The sequence below is a fragment of the Vombatus ursinus genome, unplaced genomic scaffold, assembly GCF_900497805.2.
Source record: "Vombatus ursinus unplaced genomic scaffold, bare-nosed wombat genome assembly UNPS02008996.1, whole genome shotgun sequence".
Lineage (NCBI taxonomy): Eukaryota > Metazoa > Chordata > Mammalia > Diprotodontia > Vombatidae > Vombatus > Vombatus ursinus.
The window spans coordinates 4134441-4150765 of record NW_020948774.1 but is presented as its reverse complement, the minus strand read 5'-3'; the positions used below and the strand labels follow the sequence as shown (position 1 = coordinate 4150765).

At 46.3% G+C, this 16325-nt stretch overlaps 1 protein-coding gene across 1 annotated transcript in view; it reads right to left on the bottom strand.

The window, feature by feature from the left end:
• Positions 1-10286: 10286 nt before the first annotated feature.
• Positions 10287-16325, bottom strand: part of CBX4 (chromobox 4) — a 7207-nt gene continuing 1168 nt past the window's right edge. Inside the window, exons 3-5 of the mRNA XM_027850129.1 lie at positions 15614-15679; positions 13278-13344; positions 10287-12652 (exon numbers count right to left, since the gene is read on the bottom strand). Of these exons, the coding sequence (XP_027705930.1) occupies positions 11231-12652; positions 13278-13344; positions 15614-15679 (1555 nt within the window). The 3' untranslated portion in view covers positions 10287-11230. The remainder of the gene's footprint in view (positions 12653-13277; positions 13345-15613; positions 15680-16325) is intronic.

Below are 16325 nucleotides of genomic sequence, written 5' to 3'. Positions count from 1 at the left end.
AAATGGCCTCTTGGCTCTCCCCTGTACACAATTTTCCATCTCCTGTTTGTTTGCCTTGGTACAGGCTATTGCCCACCCCTGGAATGTTCTCTTTACTCTCAGAATCCCAACTCCCTCAGCTCAAGTGTTACTTCCTTCCGAAATGACCTCCAATTTTTTTTGATAGTGTACTCCTATCAGTAATTTTTTTTTTCTGGTCTGTATCTTGGCTGGTGAAAGGAGTGATTTTCCCAGTGACTCCTGTACATGTAGCTGCTTCGGTCAAGCTAAGGAACACATGCACATGTCAGAATGAGGAAGATTGGGAGAAGAGAGTTGAGTGAGGGAGCTTTGGGCTTAAATGGATGTGATTGTTAGAGATAAGTCCCACAATTAGCCATGGAGGGAAGGGTGGGATGCTGCTCATTTTTCTACCCTCCTTTTGGTTGATCACAGACCCCTCAGCGTAAAGCCATGGCCTGTCCTTTGGAGATCACTGTCCTAGTGTTGCTGGTACTCTTCCTCAGCTCCTTCAAATTTCATTGTGAGCTTAGCAGATGCTGGGGATCAAGTGCATGGAGCTCCCTAAAAACTTATGGGGGCTTCAGGGACATACATGTCTTGGCATTTGGTTATACTGGAGAAGATGAACTCCTTGTCTTCTGGCTTTAAAAGGATTTGATACTTTAGGATGGTGTGGCAAATGCTTCTGAGTGATCCATTGGTCTCCCCATCTTGAGACATCTTCAGGGAGCAGGGTGCTGCTTCAGTTGAAGGACAGGATTTTTGGCTTGGTCCTAATTGCTTTAGCACTTCAAGGGGCATCATGTGATCAAGGCTCTTGGTGAGGGGTGAGAGGTGGGCGGGGATGTAATGATAAAGGACTGAACTTTCTCCTGATCAGCTGGTAGCAATCATATCCTTGGGGCACCTAGTTCATGTGGCAGCTAGTTCAGAGGAATCTATCTAGACAAACTTTCATGTGATTGGGTTTTCTGCCTTTGCATTTGTTCTTTCTTGATTTTAGGTGAACAAGTATCTATCCTTAGATAGACATGTCCAGCTTGGAGGCAACTTTGTGAGTTCAAGAGCTCAGGAGTTCTCAGGTCACAATCTGCTGGAACTGAATGGTGGCAGGACAGTATTCTCCAACAACTATTACTCTTTGAGAGTATAACTACTGACAGAAGGACTGACTAAAAACTGGTCATTTTATCAGCAGACATGTACAAAGAGTCTGGACAGTACAGAGTGAAATATAAAATAATCAGTTAGCTCTCTTATATGGATGAGGTTTAACATATTCTAGTGGTAGTTTAAAGTTAAGTCTCAACTCTTGAATCTTACTTTATGTCATTATGTTTTGTGAATCTTTTATTTTTAGTATTTCTTTTATGTGTAGGAATATATTTTACATACCATACCTGATTCATATAGCACAATGAATACCTTTTTACTCTCCACTTCCCATCTGGAGAAATCCTAAATGTGAGCCATAACATAAGCTATATGTAAAAGGCTTTACAAACTTTGAAGTATAAATGTTTGCCATTGCTGTTTTTATTGTTATTGTTATTATCATAGTTACTATTGTTGTAACTGTTATTTTTATGACACCTTCTTGTGACTAGTCTTTCAACTCTTACTCAAATTCTCAGGTCAGGTATACCGGAGGTAGATGCTACCTCAGATTACAGTTGTAACCAGTGGGAGGCTACTCCAACTGTGGTGGTTCACACCCACTGGTGTGCTTCCCATTAACGATCAGGCACTAAAATTAATTAACTTTTAAGGAAGGTTTTCACTAAGACGGAATCTTATGAATAGTTTTTTTTTTAAGCATTCCCTCTCTACCTGCCTCCTGCCCCCAAAGAAAAACCTAGAACATATTCTCCCATATATGTGTGAGAATAGTGGACACCTGGGATTAGTAGACTCAAATTTAAAGTACAATAGTGGTGAGGCACACGTGAGTGGCAAAGGATTGCTTGTAGTTCATGATAAGGGAAGGCCTTTCTTTATAGAGTTCTCATACAGCTCCTCTTGGGTTTAGCCCTCTGGTAGATTGGATACTCAGGTGGATTCTCTTGGTTTTCTTTTGTCTTAAGTCCATAGCCAGCTCTCTCCTCGGTTGTGAGAGGTCACAATCCTTTGAAGTTGTCTCCTTCTTCAGGTAACTCTCTTCAGGTAACAATCCTTCAATGTGCTTCTCTGCTCCTGGCTGCGTGAATTGTCTTTAGAGATTGATCTTAATCCAAACCACTTGCCTGGGTACAGAATAGGAAGTAGGCACAGTGCTCCAGTCCCTGTGGGCTCAATATTCATTCCTTAAGGTCTTTTACATATCTATCTATCTACATATATTTGTGTATATATTTAAATATATGTATATATCTACACACATACACACACACTTGTCTGTGTGCAGGTGCTCTAGTGTGCAATGGTCCTTTTGACCAAGTCCACAAGGAACAGTAATTCAAGAGATTTGGGTGAAGCTGCCTCTTAAAGTGGGTACCTACTCTCAAATACCTTCTCCCTTTTCTCAAAATCCTTATTTCCTATGGGTGTGGTCAAAAACCTGTTGAGTAGGTATCCGTTGTATATGTATGTACTTATTTTCCCACAGTAGAACTCCTTGAGAACACAACCGGTTGATTTTTTTGGTCTATGTTATGTTTTTGTTAGTTTTTATGTTTTTTTGAAACATTCCTAGCACCTAGAACAAGAACCTGGTACAGAGTAAGTGCTTAATGAATACTTGTTGAATTGAATCATCATTATAATAATAGCTAGCATTTATATAGCATTTTAAAGTTTGCAAAGTGCTTTACAAATATCTCATCTTATCTTCACAACAATCCTAGAACATAGATGTTATTTGAGGAAACTGAGGTAGACAGAGTTTAGGTGATTTACCCAGGTTCACACAGCTAGTAAGTATCTGAGGCAGAATTTGAACTCTTATCTTCCTGTCTCCCTCGAGGTCCAGGAGTCTATTCACTTTACTATCTAACTGACTCCCAGGTCAGTCTAGCCTGTTCATTTGCATAATTTGAACTTGGCTATGGGGAGTAGCAGTGACCTGAACCCTTGGAAATGCTGACTTGGTGTCTTGAGGATTTGTCAATCTGATTTGAGGAGGTTATTCTATGTGATTATATGACACCTGGGAATAATGGGGAATGAGGAGTTTGGTCAAATTTGTGAACTTTTTAGTAGTTTGGTGTTTAGGAAGGATGATTCTTTCCAACCCAAAGCAGTGGTTTACCAACACCGCGTGTAGTAAAAAGCAATTCAATTAACAAGTATTTATTGAGTTCTAGTTATGAGCTCAGCACTGTGCCAGAAGCTACTATATGTCCAACGAAGCAGACATGTATGACATAGTTCTTGCTCTCAATATGATTCCACTCTTCTTGGGGGAAGATGCGACTTATTTCCAAGAAACAGCTAGAGTAATATTGCTCCTTCTTCTCTCTCCATGCTAAATTATTATATGATTGAATTGTATAATTAAATGCCAAAGTTGGTGGTATAGAGAAGTGCTAAAGAAGTTCAGAGAAAGAAGATATTAATGTGGCAAAGAGGTAGAATATTGTAGTGGACAAAGTCAGGAGATCTGGGTTTGAATCCCACTTCAGAAACTTATTGTGTGCCAATGAGTAAGTCACTAAACCTCTAAGAACCTCAATATTTTTTCCTCTGCAGAATGTGTAGCTGGGTAGTGAAATAGATAAAGGGCCAGGCCTGGGGTCAGAAAGACTCATCTTCCTGATTTCAAACCTGGCCTCAGAGGCTTACTGGCTGTGTGACCTTGAGTGAGTCACTTAACCAAACAAGGCCTCAGTTTCCTCATTTGCAAAATGAGTTGGAAAAGAAAACGATGAATAACTCCGTAATCTTTGTCAAGAAAACCCAAATGGGGTCACAAAGAGCTGGACCTGACTGAAATGACAACAACAAAGAATGGGGATGAGAAATATCACTGGAGAATAGATGGAAGGCTGACTTTGAATTCTGGAAGACTTGGATTAAGGTTTTGCCTCTGATGTAGGCTAGCTTTATGACCATGGGTAAGTTACTTAAACTCTCACTCAGTACCCCCAGGCAACTCTCTCAAGCTCTATTACAGACAGCAGGAGGGGATTTCCACACTTTACACAGATCTGGACCAAAAGAGAGTCAGTACTTATACACGATTCTGACAGATAGCATTTTGTAAACCTTAAAATGCTATGCAAATGTAAGTTATTATTGAAGTGGTTTGAGAGGCCTTCATGTAAGAGATCTGGACTCAAGCTGGAAGTGGCAGGATAGGTAGGTTTTGAATGTAATAGAAAAGAGCATTGTAACTTGGTGTCGGGAAATCTGAGTTCAAGTCCTAGTACTTAACAGGCCTATGTCTATGGGCAGGTCTTCCTGACTCTCTGGCCAGCCTTTTATCCATTGCCATTATACAGATGAGCAAACTGAGGCTCTTTGAAGTGGCTTTGCCTTAAGTTTCTGGACTAGCTGAACTCTAAGGTCTCTCCTAATTCTATAATTCTATGGATACATGACTAGGTAAAAAAAAAAAAAAGGCTGGGGGCAGTGGATAGAGTACCGGCCCTGAAGTCAGGAGGACCTGAGTTCAAATCCGGCCTCAGACCAAACACTTGATTCTTACTAACTGTGTGACCTGGGGAAGTCACTTGACCCCAATTGCCTAAAAAAAAGAAAGAGGCAGAAGGACAAGGGGAACAAAATAGGCACAAACGGGTGAGAATTAGCATTGTGAACAAGCAGGTCAAACACGTGCAATCTCTACCCTCTAAATTTATAATCAATCTAACCACCTAGTTATTTCAGAAATGAAGTTAAGTGCCAAACTCAGAAAAAAACTTCATTCTCAAAACAGCAAGATTTCCCAACCATATACTATAGAAAATAGATGCTATCACTCAGAAAATATATCAGCAAAGTTACTATTTTTCCATTGTCTTCCCTACTTGAAGTGAGCAACACAGACCAAAAAAAAAGGGAATATGGTAATAACAGCTAAATTTTATGTAATGCTTTAAAATTTGCACAATACTTTACAAATATTAACTCATTTTATCCTCACAGTAACTGTCATTTGTAAAATGAGGTTAAGTGACTTCCCCAGGGTCACATAGCTAATAAGTGTCTGAGGCCACATTTAAAGTCAGTTTTTTCTGACTCCAGGTCCAGAGCTCCCTCTATTGCATTTAGTTCTGAAAAACAGAGACACAAACTAGTTTATACTGCCCTTAATACCATACTATGCTCAATTCCTCTGTGTCTGGTCAGTTCAACTGGCATTTATTAAGCCCCTACCCTGGCTCTGACCACACTGCAAAATCACATGCTAGGTCTTAAAGATACAAATATGAAATAAGACAGTCCCTGTCTTCACAGAGCTTATACTGGGGAGAGACAGGATAAGACATGTACACAAGTAATTACAATACAAGGCAGAATGTGATAAATGAAAAGGAGAGATCCAGACAAGGTACAGCAAAACATCCGAGGAGGAAAGATTGCTTTCAGCTGTGGGGAGGTAGGGGTGGGAGGAGGGATCAGGGAGGATTTCATAGAGAAGGTGCTGCCAGGGTTGGGCCTAGAAAGAAGCAAGGGATTTCTCCTTTCTTGATCTTATTCTCATTATTCAAGATGAAGTTGGTTTAAGGAAGGGAGGAAAGGTCTCAAGTCAATAGGTGATTGACAAAACAGGAAATCTGCTTGTGTGAGATCAAGAATTGACCATTATTTTCCATCCTGTAGGAAAGGGTAGCAAAGTGGGAGGCTGTCAGCAATAGGTTGGTCCATCTAGACAGCACTATTAATCCACTGCTCCATCTGTCTTAATTTTGCCAGCCATGCACATAAATGATTCAACTCTTCTATGAGAATGTTTAATGTTCTGGTGAAAAAATAATAATCTGAGTGTTTATTCATAGGATTTTCCAGAAGAGCTCAAGGCATTCTACTGACCTAATTCATTCTTACATCCCATGTGACAAAGAAAGGTGGAGATCATAGGATCATAAAGCTGAAGTTGGAATGGACCCAAAAGTCCTTCTAGTCCAACTCTGGTATTTTACAGAGGAAGAAATTGAGGACTGGGAAGGTTAAGTGATTTCTCCAAAGTTACCCAGGCAACATAGATCCAAGGTAGAATTTGAAAACAGGTCTTTTGGCTCCAGAGGCAATATTCTTTTCACTGCACCATACTGAGGTACTATTTTAAGTTTACTTAAAAAGATTAGGAAACTAAGACCCAGAAAGATGTTATTTTATTGATGGAGGAAGTAGGCGTACAATTCAGATCGTTTCCTTTCTTTTTGTCCTTCCTATGAATTTGTTTAGGAATCTCAACCCAGAACCCTAAATTAATTTCTCCATCATGCAGCCTAATTTCTGGTCATCCTTCATCAGCCTCTGAGGCCCTGCATAAGTTTCCACATATTCATGGAACGATCTTCCACTCCTTCTATATATACTTCCAGTCAGTTATAGTTGGAAGACATCTCCAGATTGTCTTCTTAGATACACCAAATTCATTTTCCAATCCACCAATATAATCCCTGATTCACCTTTCCTGCCTTGACATATATAAGTAGGATAGGGATGGGATCTGTGATTTAATTAGTATAGGAAACTCCTAGATAAGGAAATTCCTTTGATTAAAGCAGGTCAACATCTTCTCTGCAATTTATAGGTTTAGAGGCTTGCCAGAGTGCTAAGAAGTTGTGACTTGCCCAGCATCACCCAACCAATGTGGCAGTGGCAGTACTTGAACCCAGATCTTCCTTTCTATCCATTACGCTGCGCAGCCTATAATAACTCTAATTACCCACTATACTACAGGATCTAATTTTATATATTGCCTATTTTGTCCCCAGCTCCCATTCACAATATTATTTTAAAAGCTTCTTGAGGACAGAGGCCTTATTTATTTCTTACTATTAAAAGTGCTTGACAGGTGGCCTGGCACTCTGCATTGACCAACTGAATTTAGCAGAAAAAAAAAAACCTAAAGGTGTAAGAAAAGGGGGGAGGGATAGGGAAGAATCTTAGACTAGAATCCTAAGGATTCTATGGAATCAGAGAATCTCAGGAGTTGAAAGGGACCACAGAGGTAATTTAGCCACCCATTGCAGGAAACCTTTCTACAAACACCCCTGACAGTAGACTCTTCTGGAAACCATAAGGAATCATGCTACCTACCAGTGGGAAAGAACTACATCATCTGGGGTAGTGAAGGCTGGAAGTACAGAGAATAGCTGCACTGGGGTGAAAATATCAATTGCCTTTCCCTCTCCCACAGATCAACTTTTGCCTTGGTGACTCTAGGATTCATCCCTTTAGAAAGGTTCAACTGAAGAAAATAAAAGATCCCTTGTAAAGGTACTGAGATTTAAACCACAATTCTTCCTCCTCCTAAGTTTCAACTAGGATGTAGAACATATTACCTTCATCTAAGAACAGGACTGGTGAAAAGCTGGAGGAGTGGGGGAAATGCAGGCTGCTCAACAGTTATGGAACCATACAGCCTTCCAGATCCACTAGTCTAACCCCATCTTACAGATGAGGAGGCCAAGAGAGACAAAACCACCAGCTTGAAGTCACACAGCTAGTACCTAAATGGGCAAATACTAGAATCTGGATGTTCTTTCCACTGAACCCCACTGAAGTTAAAAGAAATATTTAAATCTGTGCCAGTGAAACAGAACTGGAGCTCTCTCTAAAGACAGCTCTATGGGTGGAAGACCAGGAAAAAAGTTTTATATTATTCTAAATCTCCCAGTCTTGCATCCTGGGACCTTCTGGCTCTCATCTTTGTTTCTGAGCCATTGAGTGATTTCTTCAGGGGGTAATGAGGCATGTGCCTATTGGCCTGTAGGGGAAATCTACATACTCTTCATACTTGTCAAGGGTGGAGGGAGCAGCACAGGTCTAAGTCCCTAGGCATTTTGTCTAGATTATTGGGGCATTACATGGTGCCATCCCGTCCTGATATCACCACCTATGCTCCTTTGCCCTGTTCTTGATTCTTCCAATCCTGATTTCTAAGCCTTTCTTAGGACAACCGTTGGTGGCCCTAAATCAGGTCAGGACACTAGGGAGTGTCCAAGACCTCAAACTGCTTCCCACCTAGATAAGTGCTTATTAGCCCTCCCTCCAGACCCCTGACCATGCCCCACTTATTGTTTTGGGGGAATCTCACCCTGAGTTGACCTCTAGGAGACAGTAGCCTCATCAAAGGGAGAAAAGTAGAAACACTAATGCTCCAAGTTCACTAACAGTGGGATCCTGGACAAGAGTATTCCTTCCCCACCCCCCAGTTCTTCAGTTCCCCTCAACTATAAAAACATGGAGGCTCAGTCACAGCTTGGTATTATCCTGTGTATCCAGAGAGGGACAGAACCAATTCTAGCCCCTTACAGGCAGAGTGCCAGGATCAGCAGAGATTTTCCCCCTCCCCCAACTCAGAGGGGGCAAAGGGCATTCATTATGTGGAAGAGTTTTAAACTCAGCTCAAGGGAGAATCCAGACGGGGGGGGGGGGGGGGGGGGGGGGTGGAACGGTTCAGTTCATAAAACAGAGTGCTCTAGACTCCAAAAGGCTTAAAAAAAAAACCCACCCAGTAACCTCCTCCCCCCACACACACCCCCTCACCTCCCTTTCTTGGTTTTCCCTACCCCCTCCTCCCAGAGTTCAGACCTTCCAGCCGCTAGTGGCCTGCAGCCAACATCAAGGCCACACTGGCCGCATTCAGGTCCCTCCTGGCCTCAGGGTCCCCTGGTCCTTCCAAACCAAGGTCATATCCTAGCCTAGGCCTTTCCAGGGTTGACCGCCATTCCCCACACTCCCACACCCCAACCAGGCATTCAGCACAGTGTTAACCCCTCCCTTCCCCCAGCCTGGGCACGAACAGCCAACCCCTAGCCATGCTAGAGAGACAGAAGACCCCATAAGCAAATCCCCACCGGGGATTTAGCCCCACCGGGTTCCTTCTCCTACGGGCCACAGTAACCAAAAGTCAGATTGCTGCGTCGGCACAAAGTCTCACGCTCTAGTCCGGGATAGCAGACTCCCAGGCCAGAGGAGGGGGGTGGGGGAAGGCGGGCTGGTGGAGCAGATTTCCCAGCGCTCTGCCTACTCCTCGCCTCTGGGGAGCATTTAACCCGTTCCTCCCCAGGTCCAACTGGGTCCTGAGGTTGCCTGCCGCCTGCGGGGATGGAGAAAATAGTGAGAAAGTTTGGTTTGATTTTGTGTTTCGTTTTTGGTTTTTTCCCAAACTTGAGGCAAGACAGGGTAGAAGCATTCGCTAGGGACGACCTTCTTCCAGTACTCCTTCCTTCATAGCAGGAAGCTGCCTGGCATTCGCCTAGACTGTGGTAGAAATCTCTGGGCTGGTAGTTTCCGGGGAGAGCGCCTGGCTCAGTCCCAGGGAAGGAAAGCGCTTCTACCGCTTCCTCTACAAGGTGGGCCAGCAGCCTCCGCTCTGGGGACGCTGGCTGGGGCGGTGGAAGTGGGAATGGGGAAGAAGAGTTCCAAGTTTCCGGGTACAGTCAAATTGCAGGGGTGAAAGGGAGACTCTTTCCCACTCCTGGGACTTTCGGCTCTTTCGGGCACCTAGCGGGGCTGGAGTGGAGCGAAGACGAGCCAGGGAAGAAAACCCGGCTTTATCGAGGGCGGGGCGACGCGGGTACAACTTGAAACAGCAGGTGCGACGGAGGGAAATGTCTGCTACGTGGGATGGTACCCATCAAGAAGTCTAGGTTCTAGGCCATGGAGCAATTTCCAAGATTTTCCATGCTCTTATCCAAATGAAATTTACTTCATCCCGCACCTCTCATCCCTACCCTTAGCCACAAGCGGAGTTAGTTTCACACAGGCCTCAACTGTTCCTTGGCAGCGGACGAGATACTGTCTTAGCCCTACCACAGTCACGCGAACTACGACCTTCCGCCCTAGTTTCTTAAGGAGCAGGGGGGAGGTGGGGGGAAGGAGAACAGGAGTGACGCCTCCCTACAGAGATGCTGTAGACCCCGTGGAACAAACCCACTCAGACGGCCGGCGCTGTTGTAAAGCTTTATAGACCAGGTGGCAGCGGTCGCATCAGCATACAGTCGATTCTCTGACTAAGTAGTGCTAGCACCGGGACTGGGGAACCGTGGAGTTGGGACGGGGGAAGGGAAGAGAGAGAGCGGTTAGACAGAGTACAGGAGAACGGGAAAAGTACCCACAGCGAAACCTTGGTAATCCATTCTGCGCTAAGAGCAAACATCGAAATACACCGTCGACATCTCCATTTAATATTTACATTCAAGCAGGTAATAATTGGAAGCTTATAGTTTAGACATTTCTAGTAGCAGCAGTTTCTAGAGAGCTTGTTTAGCTTTTTAACAAACTTTTTTTTGCACATAGAAACAACACATCCATGTGTACAGTATCAAAAAATATATACCAAGGTTATTGGTATTGCAGTTCATGGGGGGGAAGAGAAGAAGAGGGAAGGGATGGAAATTAAATCAACAGAAATACTGAATGAAGGGAGAGAAAGGTAAAGAGAAAATAATTTGTTTGATATAGAATATAAGGTGATCTAGAGGAAACTCCATAAATCTAGGTTTTTATATTTCAATATATAAATACCTACAAATAAATATATATATATTTATATATATATATATATCAGCCCGATGGGGTGGTCGGGGTTTTTGAGCTCAAACAATACATTTCAATAATAACACCACGTACAAAGGGGAGCAAAGTCAGCACTTGACAAGTTAGCACGGTTAAAATATAATACTATAACTCTGAGACGGCCGCACGGCTGTCGTGTCAGTATCCGAGGACCGGGTGGAAGAGGCTGGGAGCAGCTCCCAGGTGGGGGTTGGGGGTTGGGGGAGGGAGCAGAGGGATAGCCCCTATAGGCACCGGGTGGAAGGAAGCTTGGGGCTTCCCTCCACTTCCCCAAACCCTTTCCCCACCCCACAGTGCGGTGCGGTGTGGGAGAGGATGAGAAGGGCGGGGGGAGGGTATGTAAGTGCCTCCTGACTGGATTAAGGAGATGAATGTTGAAGGACAGGGTCACTAGGGTTTATTGGGGTTCGCTGCCTGTAAGTGCAGACCCTCAATCTCCAGTGGTCAGAATAATGGGGATTCAGGCTCCCAGTCCACGCAAGCCAAGCCCCTCAGCAGAGGCAGAGCGCCCCTTCCCGACGACACCCCAGAGCTACACAGTCACGTACTCTTTGAAAGTGACAGTGAGGCAGTTCGCCGTTACGTCGGTGATAATTATATTTCCAAAGAAAGGTTTGAATTCGGTCAGTGGCTCCTCCGGCTCGTCCCGCGCCTCAGCAGGAGGCTTTTCGGCCGGCGCAGCCGCTGCCACTGTCGCCTGCGCCTCAGGTTTCACCTGCAGAGGGCTGGGAGGTTCCCCAGTCCCACAGCGCGACTTGACGCAGCGCAAGTCAATGGGCTCGTCCAGGTCCGAGTCCAGAAGGATGACCTCGGGCTGGGGAAGGGCAGCGGCGGCCGAGGCTGCGGTGGGCAGGTCGACTGGTCGCTCAGCTACGGGGCTGGCGCCTAGGCAGGTGGGAGTGCTGATGCTGCGGGCCGTGAGGCGTTTCTTGCAGGGCTCCCGATCACCGTGGGAATCCGAAAGGCAGCGCTTACGGGAGTTAGCGAGGTTTAAGCCCATCGAGTGGTGGTGATGGTGGTGGTGGTGATGGTGATGATGGGAAGAAGGTGGGTGCGAGCCCCGGGTGGAGTCCCAAGCTAACAAATCGGGCTTGGTGGTGAGTTGTAGGGGTTGATCTAGGAATGCCTCCTTAGCTGGGGAGGGCTTACGGGAGCCAGAGTCCGGGATCTGTGCTTCCTCATCTTCCCCAACTTGGGAGTCCTCGTCCCGCCTTTTAGGGGGCAGATCAGGATTTTTCTCATTGGCCCCGGTCATCTTTTTCAAAGTCCTATCTCCACTACTGTGCCGCTCCTCCCCAGCCTTTTTCTTGGTGTGGCTCGGAGAGCGGCTCTCAGTTTCAACTCCCTCCCCGGACTTGATTTTCACTGCCTGCATGCCATTTTCCATGTATTTGCTCATGACAATAACTATGCGTCCATTCTTATTCTTATTTTTAACTATTTTCATCTTGCCCCCAATCCCATTGCCCGCGGGCATTCCTGTCTCCTTGGGCGGGGGAGTAATGCCATTGGACTGGCCCTTCTCCGAGCCTTTGACAGCAGCCCCGCCCCCAGTGGCTAAGGGCTTCACTGTACCCATATAACCCTTCGACACCTGGCTGTGTGCCCACTTGTCAGGTGGATGGCTCTTGGTTCCCAAATCCGGGCAGGTGGGATTGGGAGTCTCCTTGTGGGTAGGCTGGTATTGAAGGTCGTACATCTTGGGATCTGGCTGGTAGGGGTGATGTTTCTTACTGTTGAGTTGATAGTAGTATTTGCCGCTCTTGCCGTGGGGCGGGGGCTTGCCCCCTTGCTCCTTGCTGTGTGGCTGGTACTGGTGGTGTTTTTTGCTGTTGAGTTCATATTGGTGACTTTGGCTTTTCCCTTGGGAGCCCAGCTCCAGCTTGGTGCGGTTGTCTGCTGAGGAGTCTTGAAGGCCAGTCAGCACGTTGGAGCGTCGGGCAAAGGTGGGTACCTGTGGGACCAAATGTAAAGAAGGGTGAGTGAAGGGACCTGGCTAAGGCTGTGAGGAAGGGTGACACTGGCATGCAGGAAACATCCTTTCACCAAGGATGGATGAGGAGTTCAGTAGCTTCCTAGGAAAATTAAATCTGGCCTAGATCAAGAGGCTCAGTTTATATCCATGACCCTCAGTGCAAAAGAAAGAGGACTAGGACAGAGGCATTCTAAAGCGCCGAGTGGTTCCTCCCTTCCAGCCTCTTCCCCCAAAACTCTAGAGCTCCCACATTGTTCCATTCAAAGCTGTTCTCTCCCTCTGGGGATGATCCAGACTCCGAGAAAAGAAAGGGGAAAACAAAGAGGAAAACCTGAGATCTGTCTAAGCACCCCCAGTATCTCAAGGGCAGCATATTGTTGAGCTGGGGCAGGGGTAGGGGCATGCTAGGGAGGCCAGAAGAAAGCTCCTTAACCTTTTTTTTTTTTTTTAAGGACGCCAGGAAAGGGGAGGTGAAAAGCATTTAAATGAGGAGACTAGGTATTAGGGACTCTTACTGCTACCCTCCCCCTAGTTTCTTTCTGTGTGTGTGTGTGTGTGTGTGTGTGTGTGTGTGTGTGTGTCCCAGCTACACTGTTATATTTACTTGAACAACCAACGGTTTAGGCTTCGGCCCTCTCTTCCGATATCCCATCAATTGCTCCTGCCGTTCCCTGGGGAGGAAACAAAGAATAGTGCTATTAGCAAGAGGGTCTCCTCAATCCCCTTTGGCTGTGCCAAGCCATGGAGCCAATATTTCTTCTAGAGAAAGAAAGCTTAAATGAGCCAAAAGGGGGGGCATTAAAAACCACTGGGCAAAAATGTGCAGTCTAGAGACCCAAGACCCTACTCTCTTAAATCCCTTCCTTAAAATAGGCCTAAAGACAACGGAATAGATAGGATATTTAATTATGCATGCCTCTTCCCACCCCCCACACCCAGGTAGATAACATAATCCCAACACAAGCCGGTGTCCTGTTTCCCTTCGATGAACCTTCTTTAGCAAGAACCTTCATTTGAGAAAAAAGGGAACGATCTGGAAGAGAGGTAACTTTGGGCTCCTGGGCAGTGACCTACCATTCCAAACATCCCTAGCTTAAGGCCCAGGGCATTACTGGACAAAATGAGATGGGTGGGGGAGGAGGGAAAAGACAGAGAATCCAATCAAGTCCAAATGAGGTATGTGTCGGATTCATCACTCTCCATCAGTAGTCCTGGATGCTAAATGACCTCATTAGGATTCAGATAACGAGTGCTGCCAGCAGAAGCAAAGACTTTCCAAAAGGCCAGGCACTAAACAGGGGGAGGAGCTGCACCCTTGTTTACACAAGGCAAATGAGCCAATTAGAGCCTGGAGGTGGAGGAGTGACTAGAAGACTAGAGACTGGTCAGGTGAGTAGTCACCTCCTTAAACTGTAACCCCGGCCCATCTTCTACGCAGGTGGGAAGAAATTGGAGGCCGGGAGGCTGGAAAAGCAGAGCCTCACTAAAGAGTATCTCAAGGCTGGCTTCAATTTAGAATTGACATTGAAGTCTGCCGGCTGTGGTGCATCTTCAGGCTGAGAGGTGCATTGAGAAGGATGAGAGGTTGAAGGATGCTCTAAACACCTTTCCTCTAGGATGTAGTTTCCAGTGTTCTCAGGAATTAAAGACCTTGTCTCTCTGTAGGAGAGTACAGGTCTCCAGAGACACATCTTCCCACTCCTATGAGACTGTCTGGGTGCTCCGTCTATGAGCCAAGAGTAAGGGCTGAGTAGGTTGGGGGCAGGAGCATTGCTTCGAAGTTGCATGGCATTGCAACATCCCAAGTTTAACTCTTCGGGGACCCATTATGCAACATGGCATCAGCCAGTGACATGATTACTAGGATATGAACTCCCCTGGGTGGGGGAACAAGCAGGGTACGCACTAGGCGCCCCCCTGCGCCTGGATAAGCAACTTCCACATTAAACCCCTCCTAGAGGGCGGCCAAGGTTTACAGTTTTAGCGCCAAACACACAACAGGAAATAATGCAAAATATAGGAGGAAAAAAGAGAGCAGAACCTTGTACAGTCGAGCTCGAAAGGCCCAGGGGCTGCTCCTCCTCTCCCCTCCCTTCCCCCTTCAGTTCTCCCAGAAATAGACTACTAAAGCCACCAGCAGAGAATCCAGCTGCAGCAGCTGCAGCCTGACATACATCTGCTGGGATGCAAGGTCCTGGGGAAGAACCTCTTTCAGCATGAAATTCAGACCGTATTCCCTATCTCACCTTCCCTTCCACCTTCAAGACAACACAGTTCCGCCACAACTTTCCCTATCCCTGGAACCAAAGTCACACTCTCAACAGCCCCCTTCCCTTCCCCTGACCCCTCACAAGAGAGTCATAGTTGGGTGTGTATGTGTGAGGGAAAGCTGGTGGGGGGGCTAACAGTAAAGCCTAAGTGTGCCCCAAACTGTAGCGAGGGGAAGGGGTTGGGGACCTGTCCACTTCACGCCGGCCTCCAACAGGTTAAGTTTAGTTCCATGACGTCCTGGTGGTTGCACAATGCCAGCTCCTGAGGAGCTGCTCCGCAGGTTAAGGGTGCCAAGAGCCCGGTGACTGTAAGAAAGCGAATACCTAGGCTTCGGGGGTGGAGCTGAAGGGGTGGGGTTTGAGGGGCAGTGGGGGACCAGGCGTGGCTAAGAATCCTGGCAGTTGCAAAGGCACCCGCAAGCCTCTTTCTCCCTCCCCCCTTCGAACTAACCCCCCCAAATATCAAACTCTTGTTACACCCCCCTCCCCTGGATGATGTAAGAGCCAAAGACATTTGTAAAGGAGCAGAGAAACTTGAGGGCGTCCTCAAAATAGGAGGGGGACACACTGTGCAATCGCACCCCCACCTATTCCTAAAGCAGTTTCTCCCGCTTTCCCTTTTCCATATACGGTCACTGCAGGCGGCCGCCGCGGCTTCGGGGATTCTCACCTGTTCTGGAAAGCGATCAGCAGTCTGGGATCCAGGATATTCTCCTCGGGTTCCCACGTGTTATATCTTGCAAAGGGAAAGGGGGGAGGGAGACACATCAGAAGAAATAATCCACCTCTGTGGCTGCCAGGAAGGGGAACGACAAATAAGGCCCTGCTTTATCTTAATGAAGCAAAAGCTGCTCTGTGTGTGTGTGTGTGTGTGTGTGTGTGTGTGTGTGTGTGTGTGTGTGTAGAGGGAAGGTTTTGTAGGCACAAGAGTAAATAGCATTCTGCACCCCCCCAAAACTCCCCTCCCAATCCCACGAGTTCTCTACAAGCCAAACTCTAAATGCACAAGCCCAGGGCAGGGCGAAGGCGGTGCGGGGGACAGTGGGGAGAAAAATAAAACAGTTTATTTTGCAGAGTTACTAGCCAGGAATTTTGAGCACGTTACTGCGACATATTCTAAAAACCACTTTGCTCCTATGAACATTGTGTGCAAACAGGAGAAATATAAAGTCGCCGTCCCCCTCCCTCTCTTTCTGGGCGCCCCCAAAGGGTTTCAGTCATCCCTTACTTGACCCTCAATTCTATTTTAGCCAGCAGTCCCTCTGGATGGAGGGGAGCTCCGCTGTCATGGCCATTCAAATCCCAAATATTCAGCAACACAAAATATATGCGCGAGTGTGTGTGTGTGTGTGTGTGTGTGTGTGTGTGTGTGTGTGTGTGTG